Source organism: Ascaphus truei, chromosome 3, assembly GCF_040206685.1.
Source record: "Ascaphus truei isolate aAscTru1 chromosome 3, aAscTru1.hap1, whole genome shotgun sequence".
NCBI classification, from domain to species: Eukaryota; Metazoa; Chordata; class Amphibia; order Anura; family Ascaphidae; genus Ascaphus; species Ascaphus truei.
This window is the reverse complement of record NC_134485.1, coordinates 269478861-269496252: the sequence shown is the minus strand read 5'-3', so window position 1 is coordinate 269496252 and position 17392 is coordinate 269478861. Positions and strand designations below refer to the sequence as shown.

Below are 17392 nucleotides of genomic sequence, written 5' to 3'. Positions count from 1 at the left end.
TCCTTGGCTGATACCTTGATAGTCAGTCACCTCTCAGCCCTGGAACATGTAACATTAGAAGTACCTACAAATAGTCCAAATTGGGGGTGCTGTCTTTCAAGTCATATCCCCGGTAGGCATACTTATCTGTGGGCACTCGGCTTATACCGTGGGGTTCAGGCACGTCCCAGCCGTCCGAAGGTGAAGGGACTTGTCACTGATACGGTGTGTTTCAAGCACCTCTCAGATGTGCAAAATGTCCCGGACAAGGTAATCAGATGGCCTTGATACGCTGTGGTTCAGACACCTCTAGCGGTGAAGTGTGCAATCGTGAGACGGACAGCATCCTGGGGTATCCTGTTTGCAAACAGCTGGGAATATTTGGCCTGGATACGGTGAGTGCCCCAATTCACTTCTCCTGCAGCATTATATCCCATCCAATTTAAACTGCCCTGTTTCTCATCTCAGCAGTGCCTCCAAATGTAGCATCTGTTACCCCCCCTCCACCCTACGGGAGATTTTGCAGCTACATAGGTGTTCTCTGGTGCTGTTAGCTCACCTGCAGTCTTTATTCCTCCTCAATTTCCATGAACCAGATTCCAGGAGCTTGAGGCCCAAGAGTTCCTCCTCGGCTCCTTCACCCCCTGACAGGGAAAAAGGGAATCACTCCCACTCCACTGAGGGAGGGAAGACACACACCAACAACCACACAATTTTGTGGAGTTGCCAGCTTTTATACCCAGGGGGAAGGGCTTGTAACCCTGCCCCATAACAGGACAGGTCCAGGTACTGACAGGCATCACACCATCTGCATGTGACCCAGTCAGTACCCACCCCAGGTATGACACTCCAAACTACCAGTTAGTTCTGCCCCTGGATATGAAAACATTGTACCCTTCCAGTTTACAACTGCAGGCTAGGGCCTGTGCAGGAGTTTAACCCCAACACTGCCTGCTCCTATCAGGACTTATAGTATTGAGGCCAGTGGAAAGGCTATAGCCAGGGGCACTAGGCTACAATCATATTAAAAAAACTAAGTTAGAAAATATGAATGCCTCTAAAAGGCCTTGGTAAAAGGAATCAAACTGTGACTAATCTTTAAAAGGCAAATGTAATGCATGTGCAAAAAAAAAATAACCGATAGTACCTTTAACAACAATTCTATTGCTGCATACAAATACTCAGTTTATTGCCATCTCCAGTATTGGCACTTACTGTACAAAGTCTGTTTAGCCGAAATATGACCTCAGGCAACAGGCAAAACGTAATCATTGAACATGAATAAGATAAGAAAAACCTTTGATACCTGGACGTGGGGGGAGGTGAAGTGGTTGGGCTATCTTGAGTCTGCTTTTCAGATCTTCCCATCTTCTTTGATCTACAGTCAGCAGAGCGGTACCCTTAACAATAAATAGAGACATTACATGAATTATTAAGACAAAATGTAGGATTTGTAAAGGAAAGAAAATGACATCAATCAAGATTTCTTGAAATTAGAAGAGCACACCTTCAATAGTGTGACATCCTTTATTCAGCATAAATCAAATAAATAAATGCACTCTCAATAAAAGTGTTTTCAATATAGCACATCAGATGGGACATCGTGCAGTAATACCCTGAGTAAGCAAGTAAGACTTGCAAAATGCTTAGGACCGTATGGCAGTTTTGGTGCAGTTCTACTCTGGTTCAGAGTCATAGCATCATTGGACTGCGACCCCCAACATCACGGGATCATGATCATACCCATACCATGTGTGGGGAGACGGAAGCATCGGTGAAGGAGCTGTTTGCGGAGTTCATGCTGTATTTTATAAATACTGTAAGTAAATGCACTCACAATGATAGTGCTGTATTGCAAGCACTTTCATCGCGAGTGCATTTATTTATGATGAATAAATGGTAGTACACTAGTGGAGGTGTGCTCTTTTAAATTCTAGTACCTTTTTACTACCCACAAGTAGCTTGGGAAAACTACATGGAGGAGAAGCACCAGCCACTGGTTTATTGAACTATAGTATATGAAGATTGATCATTTCTGGTGGTGTTCTATTTGAGTGCTTGTTATTTATGTAAATCAAGAATATGGAGCATGAGACTAGCAACTTACCTAATAAAGACTCAAAGCTGCAGTAACAAGGTAGTGATTCCCAATAGGGGGTTCAGGAACCCCTAGGGATTTGTGAGCTACACCCAAAAAATATGCAGTGTATCCCAGGCAGTATAGTGGTTTCCTGAGCCCTTGAAGGGACTGCAAACTTAGTAAGGAAGCAAACTGCACCTGAGCATGGGTGGTACTGTATACAGTAGCTGTCAATTACAACTGCACAGCATTGTGGGGCGAGGCTTTGGAAACTCCCACATCTATACCACCCAGGCTGTCTGCACACACTAAGGTGCAGATTAGGGCCTTATTAGGTGTGTGTTCCCCCCACAAGCTCAGGACACTATATTGCCTGGGATTGGTCAAACCATTTTGTTAGCAATACTCTAAGACTAGGCAATAAGATTTATTAATTAGGGGTTAGCAGAACAAATATCTTCTAGCAGGGTGCACAGTGTAAAAAAAAGGTTGGGGAGCACTGCTATGAGATAATTGAAAGCAGCAAAACATGTGAACTTATATATTTGTTAATTAATCAGTTCTGCAGTATTAGATAATAGTGACTGTTATTTATTTTTTAAACTCAACTCTTAATGCCATTTTCATGAGTTTTAATAACTGAGCATCCTTTGATATCAAGGTTTAGCACACTTCCCCAGCAGTGCAAGATGTTTGTAACACTTTCCTGTTTGGGATAATTTGTTGATAATGTTCCCAGCTATTTTAGATGTAAACTGTAAGAATAGATACTGTAGTTGCATCAGTAATAACAGGACACATTGTAGCTGCTGAGTTACACTGACTGAAGGATTGATTGTAACTGAAAGGCGGCCATTTAGTTAGGCACAAAATCCGGATTTTTACAGATTTATACCGTAACAGGAGCACCAAACGACCACCAGCTTAGGTAAGAAATTTTATTTATACATTGTCACATGCTTTACATATAAAATAAGAAAAAAAAAGAAAGAAATAAAGTGGGGAATGTAGTATTGCTGCTTTAAGATAATGGAAGAAAAAAATGTGTGATGCTCTCAAGACAATTGTGTAGTTTAAAAAAATATATAATGAATTGGAAGACAACCTGTTGATATGTATATGTCCTATTGGATCAGGTAATCAGCTATCCCACAGGGCAATGAGGTAAGGATAGTTACCAGTTGATGATCCCTGGATATTGATTGAGGCAAAGCTGGAACGGACTCACTTGGGAAAGCAGATTCCACGATGAAAAGAAAGTCCTTGTAGATATCCAGCACCTCCAGGTTGAATGTGCCTCCGTTGTAGAAATCTTCACAGAAAGGGAGAGGGAAAAGAACGGAGCACTATCTCCAATGCTGTAAAAAACAGCCAATAAACCACAGGGTATGCGTTCCCAAAATAAAGCTATTTAATGGGTCAAAAATCAGTTACAAAGCACACCAACGCGTTTCAGACCTTAGTGGTCCTTTATCAAGGTGATAAAGGACCACTAAGGTCTGAAACGCGTTGGTGTGCTTTGTAACTGATTTTTGACCCATTAAATAGCTTTATTTTGGGAACGCATACCCTGTGGTTTATTGGCTGTTTTTTACAGCATTGGAGATAGTGCTCCGTTCTTTTCCCTCTCCCTTTCTGCTTTAAGATAATGCAATAAGTATAACCAAATTCTGGGCACAATTTAAATTCCTACACTGGTATTTTTATTTACTTTAGTTGTGAAAAATATAACGTTTGCTTAATTTAAAAAGAAAAAAAAAAGCAATCAGATCTTTGCTTTAAACATGGTAACATTTGTTTAAGTAAAGTAAATTAGATTGTTACATTTTTTACAATTTTTTTTTTGTTGTTAGCTACAGTACCAGGGATTGTATCTTCAACTACCATTCAAGTGTTATAGCATTAAGGTGCCCTAAGGCTTAGCCTTACATTGTAAATTGGGGTCTTTGCACCTACCGTACAGTACTTTTTTGAAATGGCTGTTAAGGAAATTTTTGTACAAAAATCCCTATGTAAGAGAAGGGGGGATTTACATCCTAAAATGTCTGCTTCGAACTATATTCCTAGTCATGAAAAATGTACAAGTCATATAGATCCTGGAGAATATTAAATATTGAATTTCACATTCTGGAGTCATGTAAATGTTTAGAAAGTCTTAAGTAAATTACAAGCTTTGTGAACACATTTTTCGCTTCTGAAAAGGTATAGCGTCATCAGGGCTTTAATCATTGTCACAAAAATAAACTATGTTCAGTGGCAAAGGAAAGTGTAAGAAAATCTGACTTTGTATTGTTGGCAAAGAAAAAAAATGAAAAAATATAGATAGAAAACATGGAGTATATATTGGGCAGTGTAATATCACTTTCATTGCTATATATATTGATGAAAATCTAGTTAATCCTCTAATTATACTTAAGTCCACTGATCAGAGCCTCGTACCAGGACTGATGTCTTGATCTGGGCCCTGGGCCAAAGGTGTGTGTGTGTTTGTGTGTGTGTGTATGTATGGGTAGGGTGAGGAAGGCTGAAGTTGTCCTGGCTCTCCCCCATCAGTCGATTATACTACTGTGGTGTCAATAATAGCCTATTCACAAACAATGGAAAGGGAAATAATATTTTATCGGGTATATAAATACATAGATCTTACCTTATTTTCATTAAAGTTAGCAATTACCACACCAACAAAAAGAGTCAGTCCTATCATACAGCCAAGAAACACAAATACATGAATATATATCCCATGGATCTACACAAAAGGGAAATACAAACAAGTATTAATTAGGAACAAAAATGCTATTTACCAGAAATATTATGCATTACATGTGTAAACTTACTGGTCCCACTCGATGAATGATAACATCTCTGACTTCGACCCAGCCTTTCAAAGATAGTACTTCAAACAAAGCCAACATAGCATTTCCCACGTTGTCAAAATTAAAATTACGGGGATTTGCCCTGTAGGGATAAACATTTGGTAAAAGTCAAGCATAGCTTTTATAGAGCCCAAGAAGAATTGATTTGTTCAGTAGGCACATTGATGAGTACAATAACAACTTACTTATCTACTAAATTGGCAACAATCATCCATTAAAACATTTTCATTAATTTTGTAATATTAGTCAAACTGAGAGAAATATCAAAGCATGCATAAAGATGGCCCTGAATAAAGTTGACACTATTTTAATTTTGACATTCAGTCAGTGGTTTCTACAATTTCAATACTGTATACTGTGGCATGCAACTGGTTTTCAATTTAATAAGCCAGTTGCAATACATTTATGGACAGTAGAAAAGTTGACAAAAATCCAACACTGTTCAAGGTACAGCAAGATAATGAACCCATGAGTGCAGTAGCATGTATTTTACATTTCCCCCAAACTGGTTTAATTCACCCCATTGTCATGCCATACAGTAGTTCAACTTATCAGGGAGTATATGATGACAAAATACAGTATGATGTTGTTACTTTTAGCTTCTGACCCATTTTAAACAAGGATGTCTTACACAGTTTAAACAACAAAGCTGGAGAGAAAGAAGTATAGGATAAGATAACCTAGTCAGATGGTATTAAAATGAAGTAAACAAATATTTAGTCAAGTTAATTTTTAGTAAAGCTGAAAAGTTGTTTAAGTTTTATACCATATCATATATCTTAAAGCTCTTAACAGGAAATCATAAGGTACTAAACTCACACATATTTCAACTCCTCCCTCTACTCTGGTACCTTTCCCACCTCCTTCAAGCACGCAACAGTTATACCCTTTCTCAAAAAACAAATCAAGCTTTTCCCAACCTGTGTCTCGAATTATCGCCGTCTCCCTCTTGCCTTTTGCCTCTAAACTCCTTGAACGCCTTGTATTCTCTCGCTTGCTCTATTTTCTTACCTCCTATTCTCTCCTAGATCCTCTACAATCTGTCTTCCGCACTGCTCACTCCACTGAAACAGCCCCCACCAAAGTAACTAATTACCTACATGCTGCCAAAGACAAAAGTCATTACAAAAGTCCAAAGAGTTCCAAAATAAGTGTCTTACCCAGGAATGCAATATATAGACAGACCAGACAAGAGACAGACAAACACAAAACAAACAGAGAGACAAAAAAGAAAAAAGGGTATCAGAAGAAAAGAGAGGAGAACCAATAGTGCGATACTTTTTACAAATAAAATGTATTGAAATCATACAATTTCTCTGTTTTTTAAAGCTAGGTATAGGTAAGTCTCCAGAGTTTAGGATCCCAGCAATGGTACTCTGATCACACGGAACAGTTTTCAGGTTGAGCTGCAGACACGACACCCTCTAGGTCTCAGTCGGCATTTTCCTACAAGATGTGTTTAAGGTTCTCACCCTCTCACAGCATCAATTCATGCAGCCGGCGCATGCATGCTTGATAATCGAGAACTTCCTCCTCACAGGCACACTCTAGGATCTTGAGTGTTGTGCTGAGATAGCACTCCGGTAGGACCTGACTACAAAATCCTATGCCTTTCGCAAATTACAGTAGATTAGCTTCATCAGGGGATGGTGCCTTGTTGTTTCTTACACATATTTAAAGTCTAAAGCCTAATTGGAAAAACTCCTCCCCATTGCCAATGCTCATTCTAACGCTGAATAGTCTAACCTACTAGCAGATGTTTGCATACAATATCATATAATTAACCATTTATAAACACATATAAAAATAGATAAAAACATAAAACATGAAATATAGTAATCCCTAATCAATAAACACCATACTAACTGCATTATAAAAACAGAACTAATGACACTGGAAATATGTAGAAGATCCACATCAAATCTCGTATTACCCAGGTGCTACAGTATCTCAGCAAGTGACTCAAGATCCTAGAGTGTGTGCTGTGTGGAGGAAGTTTACAATTATCAGACACAAAAGTGCAGGCTGCACGGTTTGATACTGTGAGAGGGCAAGCATGTTAGAAAGAGCTTATAGGAAAATACAGACAGAGACCGAGAGAAGATCGTGTGTGCCACTCGACCTTGAACATGTTCCGCATGATCTTAGTACCATTGCTGGGATCCTAAACTCCAGAAACTTACCGGTACCCTGCTTTAAAGAACTGAGAAATTGTGAGTGAGTGAGACACTTGCATGATTTCAAGATATTTTTTTTTTTTTTTTAAACATAACTCACTATTATTTATCCTCTCTTTTCTTCTCATTCCCTTTTTTATTTTTTGTCTCTCTCTGTTTCTTTTGTGTCTATCTCTTGTTTAGTCTGTCCTTCGTATTGTGTACCTAGGTAGCGCACTAATTTTCCAACTCTTTGGACTTTTGCACTTACCTACTGTGGAAGGTATACCCTTAGTTCTGCATTAGATGTGTTGATTTTGTCAATTTATCGACGGCATTTAGATTATTCACTTGTTTTCATATAATTTTTGTTGCACACATTCATTAATATTAGATTTTATTTTTAGTAGGTATTAAGGTAGCACTACAAATAGCTTTTTCTATATAAAGGTTATTACACTCTGCTTACTGTATGTTACTTGACCTCTCTGCAACTTCTGATACTGTGGAAAACACCCTCTTCTTCACATTCTCCATGGTCTTGCTATCCATAACGGAGCTCTATCCTGGATTTCCTCTTATCTCTCCCACCTTACTTTCAGTGTCTTGTTTGCCAACACGTCTTCGTTTTCTATCAATCTCTCGTGCCCTCCTTTCTCTTTACACATTCTCTCTAAGTCAGGGGGGCGCAAACTTTTTTCCCTGCGCCCCCCTGCCGGCTGTCCCCTCACTCCCGCGCCCCTCCCAACCCCAACTTACCCGCGCTCCGTTGCTATGGCAACGTGACGTCACATGACCTTGCAGCGTTATTTTGATGCCGCGTTGCCATGGCGACGCAGGGAGGAAGCCGCTGGAGCCACGGTAAGTTAGGTTTACAGAGGCCCTGCAGCTCCCCCGGCACTTAATTTAAGTGCCTTCGGGAAGCGCGCGGGGCCTCTGTAAACCCCGCGCCTCCCGTCGGCAGTCTCGCGCCCCCACTGGGGGTCGCGCCCCACAGTTTGCGCACCGCTGCTCTAAGTGACATATCACATCTCTTGGGTTCAAATATCACGTCTATGCTAACGACACACATTTACTTTTCAACTCCTGTCCTTACAACTGCTGTACAGGCCAAAGTCTCTGAATGTCTCTCCACTATACAGTATCACCCTGGATGGCCGTCCGCCGGCCAAGACACTGACAGAGGCAAAGTGTTATAGAGAAGAATGCTTCTCAACATAGTAATACTTATAGATGATATTAAGTAAGCCTGTAATCTTTATCACAGGTTAGATGTGACAGTTTTTCTCTTGTTCTAGCAGTGCACTGGCAGTACATTTGATGAAGAAACTTGTGAGATCTCAATGACTTTTATGAAGAAATATTAGGGTGATATATCAAGGAAAATTGTAAGCAAATTATGTACTTTTCATCTTATGCCTCTTCTGCATGTTTTGCATTGCGTTCATCAATAGAAGGAGTTAGGGAGGTGTTACTTGACACATTATAATATACACACACACACACACACACACACACATTATAATGAGATGCATCAAATCTGTGCCCTTGTGTGTCACTTTTTATCTTGTATTTGTGACAAAAAAATATGTCAGGTCTGCGATGGCATAAACTTTTCTGGTCAACAATTTGCGTCAAATGTAAGAAGCAACGCAAACAGAAAATTGAGCAATGCATAAAAACAAACTTCTATTTGCACTTTTTTTTACATTGATACATCTCCCACATTATTTGTTTATTAGATATTTCTTATAACAAAGCTAATATCAAAGCTAAATAAATTGTGCATCATTTTGCAAATGTTTGTTATGGTTTGAGTCTTTGCCAGACTACTTACCAGACTCTTGGGACCCAAAAACCTGGCTTTTTTTCTTCTGGTTTTAGCTTCAAATTGAGATTTTTTGAAACACTGACATTTATCCTGAATATGCCTTGGCAAATTTCCTAAATAGGAACAAAGCTAATATCAAATCTATTCTTTACATCATATTAAAACAATTTGCAACATTACAAATAATATTAGATAACTGGACTCGGCAAGATCTCATCTATATAGCTTTCTGGGGAATCATCCGACAGACTCCAGCAACTACCATTTTAAAGCACTCAAACTTTGAGGACGTGCAAATCACACCATCAGACACATTCATATTATTACAAGTAAAAACCCTACTCCAGTTCCCTGCACAGCTAAAAACATACGGGCCATCATCCGTAAGGTCACCGCTAACTTGGCAGTGCAGGGATCACAAGGAGGCATTGACCCTTATTCTGTAAATAGTGATAGTGCTGCTGTGGTATTGCACAGAAAGTCAGATCGGCATATTCTACCATTACAGAATAGGGGCAATTATTCTTTTAGGATATTATACAGGATATTGGACCAACTATTTAAAAGCACTGATTACTCACATACAGAACTCTAAAATTAATGTAATAATATTTTGCATAGAGAAAGATTCATATTAAAACATACAGATGGATTTAATGTTCGCGTTGCTGCAAACGGTGCGCTCCTGTGAAAGCGCCAGATTTTACCCAGAAGGATTAATGCTGTGGAAGGTCCCATTAAAAAAATGGGGCCCCCCCATAGCTCAGTCGTGGCAGCCACCTCCGCAAGAGCCTCGGTTTTTAATTTTTGGGGCGTTTCACCTGCGGCTGTGGGAACTGTAAGGATGCCTACAGCCCGTCCTTCGTAACAGTGAAAATCGCTGAGCAGTCATCATGTGTTTTTTTCTTAGTTAAATAAACATTCATATAAATCATATATAAGTTCATGTTGATTAAAATAAAACTATTATAAAATGTAGAATTACAGATGTAGCAAGACTTACTGTCTCTGGAGCAGCGGCTGAGAAAGCGTAAAGCCGCAGCTCCGGAGATAGTGCTGCCGCGGTCGTGTTGCGTGGGGCCATGCTTTAGAATCAAAACCCCTGAATCCTCAGGCACTGGAGCGGTAGCGGTCGTCTGCCCCAGTGCTGAAAACAGTATGTCTTGCTACATCTATTAGTCAGAGATACAAAAAATACAAGTACAAAACTCGAAGAGGTGCCCAATATAAAATGGAAATGATGCTGCTTCTTCACAACAAGATTTTCCCAAGATCTCTAATCGCATGAAAAGAACTGCAAAGTGCAATTTTTCCCAGAGTATAAAAAGGAATAAAAAAGAGATAGAAAATATAGTGCAACATTTTTTAAAGTAATAATGTGATAGGGTAAATAGCTAATTCCTACTCATAAAGGATTATATGCACTCAGCTTTCTCAAATTATTCAAATCTTCCTTAAGAGTGAAATAGATCTTCAGTACAGTAGGTGTCAGGGGTGTCCCTGGTGGGCCTTGAACCCTACTCCTTTTCCTTCCCAGTCTGGAGCTGTATGCCGGTATGCCACCAGGACTGTTGTTTAACTGCTGTTGCTCTCTGCAGAAACTTTCTAAACATTGCTGATTGCCTTATCACCCATACCTGTTTCTTAGCCCAGCCTGGCCTTTATAAGTTCTCTTCTTCCTGCTGCTTATTTATTGTGCTCCCCTCAGTAAGCAAGCTTGCGGTCTCATTGTGTTGTTCACTGGTGCTGTGTACCGGACCCTATTCGGACCTTACTATGTTTATCCTCTGTTGTGCTGACCTCTGCCTGTTTCCTGACCATCTTTACCTGCCTGCTAGCCTGTCCCAGCTACTGGACTCCAGTCCCACAGTCCCCTCCTCCGACAGAATAAACAGGTCCTTATGAAGCCCGCTGGAACAGGATCAGCTCTGGCTCAGCAAGTGACACAATCCATTTCAGACTTACAAACACAAGTCGCTGAGCTTCAAGGCCGAGTCCACGAGTTGGGCTAAGGCCCCACTGCACACGTCGGTGCGCCCGCCTTGTGTCCTAGCAGCGCATGCACAGCACTTCGCCGTGATCTGCAGGGAGCCGTTTTTAGGCGCGGGGGGCATGGCCAAAACGGGTCGGGTGGGCGGGGCTATGACGGGGGGAAGGCGCGGCCATGATGCACATTTTCTGATGTGTGTGTGTGGCCGCATTGAGGGCTGAGCATGGTTGAGGAAGGATCCACCCCCCTGCCGGCGATCTCCCCTCCTCATTGGCTCCCTGCCACACCACGTGACGTGTCGCCGCTCGGGATCACAATCCTATTGTAGCTCCTGCTGGCTGATGCATCACAGTGCGAAGTGAGCCCGGCAGCGAGAAGGGACTGGGGACGACTGGGGAGGAAGTAAAGAGCTGGTGAGTGGCGCACACGCAGTCGCCCCCACCGCTGGATGCAGCGGGACCCAAACGTTAGAAGGTCAGGCATGTGAACTATGTATTAACCCTGTTCTGAAAGACCAACTTGGGCATATACTGCACCGACACACTTTATTCGAGCAAATACCCAGTATGTACCTGGCAGATACCTGGAATGCGCCGCTCCTCACCTCTGACAAGCCCCGTTGCGTTTGCCTTCCCAGCCTGGGTTCATGCCTGGCTGACGGGCGGCTGATCTGTTAAATGATAATGATTAGGATTTAATAGGCTGCAATGCTTCGCGTGTCTACCAGATGGCATAAATTCATGAATTGTAATGCAGTATATATATATATATATATATACTGTGCAGTATTGCAGCCAGCGGGAATAAAATGCTTCAATCCCTGCCTGGAAAATAACCCAATGCACTCGGGCAGAAAACAGTCACAAACCTCAATACACCCGGGTATACCCGAATTCGTGGGACTAGCCGAGCTCGAATAAAGTGTGTCGCCAGTGTATGTATAGTCAGATTGTTAATGCTGAAACTCACCTATAGGATCTATGTACTTCTCAGTCAGTCTCACCTGTCCAGTCATTTCTACATCAGTGCAGACTCCATTTCAAGATGCAGCCCTCTGTCTCTATTTCTGGCGCTGCTAAAATAGAACGGATCATCTACTTATTAAAGGATGAGGTCCTCTCTTGGGTGTCACCTCTTCTGGAGCAAAATAGTCATTTGTTAAGGAACCTGCAAGATTTCCTGGATGCTATGAGCCTTGTTTTTGATTACCCAAATTACTGCTCTATGGCAGAAGCAATTCTGATAAAGCTCTGCCATGGGAGGCGAACAGCTGTGGAATTCCAGAAGATAGGTAGCTTACATAACTTGGAATGAATCAGCACAAAGGTTCCATTTTTGCAGAGACTTGTCTGGTGAGATTAAGGATGAACGTGCTTGGACCGTCGCTCCAATTATACTAGAATACTTTGTTTGTCTCAGTATCCAGAGAGACTTAAGGATTTCGGAGAGGTGATTAGAGACACATGGTTTCACCTCAGAGAGACATGGTTTCACCTCAGTCACCCCTGGGTTAAGAAATTCTACTACTTCCTCAACTCTCAAGCTTGAGAAACTGAAACCAATGCAAGTGAATACCGTTCGAGCACCAGTCAGTTTAGAAGAAAGAATTCAACGAAGCTCTAAGGACTTATGTGTATACTTTGGAAATTGTGAGCATTATTTAGTCAGTTGAAAAAACAAATAGGTAGCGCTATATCCCACAGTGAGCTGGCAGCCGGTGATATAACCCTGACCCCTAGTCAGGCTATAGAAGTGGAAAAGAAGTTATATCAGTGGCGCTCAACACTGTAATGATCAAAGCAATTCTAATAGATATTATAAAATATATATTATAAAATATACAACCAGAGCCACGGAAATCGCCCGTCCGATTGGATGCTCCACGTGGTAAGGGTAAACATGTAAATATACAAAGAAATCAAATCATAGCATAATACTCAGCGTTTGTTAAGTGTTGTTTGTTTATGTATGTGTATGTTTTACAGTATTATGCTATGATTTGATTTCTTTGTATACTTTGTATTACCCTTACCACGTGGAGCATCCAATCGGACAGGCGATTTCCGTGGCTCTGGTTGTATATTTTATAATATATATTTTATAATATCTATTAGAATTGCTTTGATCATTACAGTATTGAGCGCCACTGATATAACTTCTTTTCCATTATTTAGTCAGTTGCCATAACAAGCTTAGGAGGTCCTCATCCACTCAAGGTCCACAAAGATCGAATACAGTGAATGTCGTTCACTCTGTCCAGCTAGTCTCTGTCACAACCTGTATTCTTCCCTTCTCAAGAGGATGGTAATTTACCTACCATTCATCCCCACTTCCTTTTGACTATTATGCTTAAGGAAGGTACTCGCCACATCTATACCACTGCTATGATTGATTTATGTGTTGGGGAGTCAGGGGGGAAATTTCATGGTCCTCAAATTTGCCAAAAATAATCTGGTTTCATCCAGACGTAAAGACACTCTTGCGAAGGTGGAAATAGTCAACAATTCTCCACTATGTTACCTGTGAAACTGGTAATCTAACTCTCCTTGTGGAGCTCGGTCATCAAGAGGAGATTTTTTTCAACCTTATTCCTTCACCTCCATTTTCAGTTATTCTGTGTTTTCCTTGGCTCATGGTTCATAACTGTCAAATTAATTAGACAAACAGAACTGTTACTTTTCTCTCAGAACATTGTGAACTTTTGTGCCTGCCCTCAAGCAGCCCACCAGATAGGATAGCAATCTATGGAATTTCTTTTGCTCATTTGGATGCACTACAGTACCACCTCAATATCAAGAATTTTAGGATGTGTGTGACAAAAGAAAGACACCGATCATACCACTGCCCAATGGAATTGCTGAAAGGAGCTGTTATTCCATTTGGGAGAATGCATTCCTTTTCTGAACCTGAGCTACAAATTTTCAGAGAACACTTTTCAAATAACCTCTCTAAGGGCTTCATCAAACCCTCTGCTTCTCCTGCAGGGCAGGGGGGGTTTAACTCCTTAATTACTATAGCGGTTATTAACCACTATGGTGATTAAGGGTTTAGGGGCCATGGAATTGTATTTATTATGTATGCTTTCTGGCAACGGAGAACATGGCCCTGCAGTATGCTGACGAGGACACCCTTCACAATGGCAGGGGTATGGAGAACGGTTTTTATTTACTTTATTTATGCTGCCTGGCTAATGTTGTGTTTAATAATGGGCAAATTATCTATTATCCGTATCTGGATAACAGTTATTTTGCCCATTACTGTACTGTATGTGTTTGGTGGGAGAGGGGGGGGGTGTGAGGTGGTGTATTTATTGAAATGTAGGCCAAGTTTATTTTTATTTTTAAATACAGGAATGGTACCGCAGGCCAGTGGGGACCCTCGGGGACCACGTGAGGACCCACATACACCTGCGGGGAGGAACCGGGGGCCACCCGCGGGGACCACCCGAGGGCCCCCAGACACCCATGGGAACCATCTGAGGGCCCCCAGACACCTGTGGGGATGACCCAGACACCTGCAGGGACCACTTGGAGGCCCACAGAGGCTAGCGGGGACCCACGTGGGAACACTGTGGGGTCTCTGGGGCCTGCAGACACCTGTGGGGACCCCCGCCGGCCTGTGGTATTAATTCTGTGTCTATAAAAATAAATATTGGTTTTATGTGGGGGCACAGTGGGTGGGTTGCGTATTGGTGCTTACTACATATTTTAGTTTCAGGTGCAGGGACCCCTGGCTTTCCAAGATACAGGCCCCGTTATGGGGTGCCAGTATCTCCTATGCATGGAAATGTCCCGATCACGCGACGCGAGGCATTTCCATGCATAGGAGATACCGGCACCCTATAACAGGGCATGTAGCTCAGGAAGTAGGGGCCCCCGGACCTGAAATCAATGCGGTTCAGCTCTGGAGACACCCTGCTACATTATTGTAATATTTAAAATTAAATAAAATCCCCGCGATTGCCTGTGAGAGGCACGCAATTAGAGTGACTGATTCAGCCCTCTTACTGCACGTCTCTTACAGACAGGCAGACCCCGGTAGGACTCACACAGTAGGGACCCCTGCTGTGTTAATCCGATGGGCCATTATGTCTGCAAGAGAACATCTCGCAACACCAAGCGGCATAACGCAACATTTAACCAGGTAAATGTTCGAATAACGCCCGCTGCATCTGTAAGCCACACCCTGAAAAGTATCCGGTTCTGCGCGAAAGTCAAGGCCACACCCAATTGCCAATGTGCCTGTACTCCTGCATCTACTAGGGGGAGGAGGCACTGTAACTACCAGAGAGACTGTCGCCACTGGGGGCGGAACCGGATGCGAGCTACAGCACCCTCAGTTCCTCGTGGAGAGCTAGCTGAGTAAGAGCTACTTCACACTACTGCCAAGCTACACCCTACCATAAGCGAGTGTGTGGTGTCTCAATATCGACTACCAGGAGGCCTCCTGTTGGTCCAAGTCAACGGGGAGAGCTTCCTCAAGTGTATCTGCCCCTGCTGTGACTTTCCGGGTGGAGAGGAAAGTTTAACATCTAAGTGCCCATGGTGTGGGACCCCCCACCTAAAGCCAAAGGTGTCGCTGCCTACTCTACCGAACCAAAGAAAAGATGCGATCTTCCTGCAGAGAATTGCGGGATGGACTGCAGCCTCGGGAGCGGAGGCTCCAAGGGACCCGTGTGTCCCTGTTCCAGAACCTGCCAAAGACTTACCCGGTAAGGTGACTGCCCGGTAGGAGGCTGAGGCACTCTGCTGGTGGCGCAGGGGCAGGGCCACTACCTGCAAGCGGCTGCCAGCGTCAGCGAGGTGTCCCGGATCTCTTAAACTGGGGGCGAGTCACAAACCATATTGGACGACGACAACGGCGGGAGTTGATCTGTTATGATGCTCCAGCTGAAGCATCACTCCAGTGCGGCGGCTGCCGAGGTGACGCCTAACTTCATGACCGAACGGGAAAGGAGCCCGTACTTATGATGTAGGTGAGAGTGACGTTACATGCCAAGCGGAGGAGCGCCACAGCCTTGGGGGTTCCTAGAGACGGCGTCGGACATGCCTGCTCCCGGCCGGGAGAACCACAGGACTGCCAGGAGCCAACGGAGCGGTGAGGATCTTGCTTATATTATTAACATGAATATGTGTATTTCTTATTTTATTTTTACAGTTCTTTCTTTACTATGTGATTTTTTATGATTGTTAGTTTTTGTGTAAAGGTGTATTTTGCTTAAATAAGAGATTATTTACTGTATAATATTATATTTGTACATGTGAGGAAGCTCTGAGCGAGTGAAACGCATATGGAAATAGACGATTCCCCTTTGCAGACATCCGACTCATGAACGATGGAGGAGATCCCCTATGCCCCCTAAAGTGACTTCCCCAGTGACACAGTGAGCCCGGTGTTGACGTTCGCCTGCAGCACAGCTGCAGCATCCCACTTTGACCCTGCTTGTGGTCTATATGTGCTAGCATTTTATCCAGTATTTCTCACACTTTATCAGCATAAACCGTATTATACTATGCATGTCTTTTCTCTCTCTCCTTTCAAATTGGGAGTTCCAAAAAATCCTACTGTACTGAAGATCTTTTTAACTTTTATGGAAGATTTGAATAATTTGAGAAGCCTGTATACATCTAGTGCTACGTGAGTTATTTACCCAATCCCATTATTCATTTTAAACATTTTGCACTATATTTTCTCTCTCTTTTTTTATTCCTTTTTATATCGGTTGTCTGGGATGCAAATCCTTTGTCCAAATAAATTTATATTTATTTAGTTTTATTAAAATGTATTTATTAGCAAACATCACTAAGATGAACATTTATGTGTATACAGTAATGACATTATCATTCATATGTTTACAAATATTTTTTTAACCCTTCCTCTGTACAGTATATTTAATTACGAAGTTCCCCCTCACCCCCAAAGTTCTAGTAAAACAATGTAATGTGTTGGTCATTCTTGCTGTCTTCAACTCAGATGTTCACTTACCCTTCTGAGAATGCGTGGATCGTTGCACTTTGCTAGTTTACCTGCAAACAGCTGAACACCGAAGCTTGCAAATACTAACATCAGCGTCAGCAAGAGAATAGATACCTGTAAAAGTTATATCGTTAGTGGGCTTATTTTGTTAGACATCAACCCTATCAGGGATACTGTATGCATGAAGCCCCCTCTATTAATGTGTAGTAACCTCCTTTTATTGAATATTATCCGGTCTTTTAGCATCGGTGTAAAATCTGATAAATATTCCTTACAGGTATGATATATTTTAAGTAGCATTATTTGGCTGGCAAGACTAATGACATCTCAGCAGGGTGCTGGATAGAGGCAACAACAATGGAACCAAACAAAAAATGTACTGTATAACTACTTTTAAAATGTGTGTGTCCATTAACTATTACTCCATAAAACCACTTGCAGAGAGCTCCCTGATTTAAAAAGGGATAATGGGATAATAAAATCAATGTAAAGTTTATTCACGCATTA

The 17392-nt window shown here is 42.0% G+C and overlaps 1 protein-coding gene across 5 annotated transcripts in view; it reads right to left on the bottom strand.

Annotated features, from left to right (window-relative positions):
• Positions 1 to 17392, bottom strand: part of NALCN (sodium leak channel, non-selective) — a 617081-nt gene that overhangs the window by 47008 nt on the left and 552681 nt on the right. For all 5 annotated transcript variants that reach the window (XM_075590764.1, XM_075590763.1, XM_075590765.1 and 2 more), the window contains 5 exons: positions 16895 to 16999; positions 8926 to 9032; positions 4894 to 5014; positions 4707 to 4805; positions 1286 to 1379 (listed from right to left, as the gene is read on the bottom strand). In XM_075590764.1, the coding sequence (XP_075446879.1) occupies positions 1286 to 1379; positions 4707 to 4805; positions 4894 to 5014; positions 8926 to 9032; positions 16895 to 16999 (526 nt within the window). The remainder of the gene's footprint in view (positions 1 to 1285; positions 1380 to 4706; positions 4806 to 4893; positions 5015 to 8925; positions 9033 to 16894; positions 17000 to 17392) is intronic.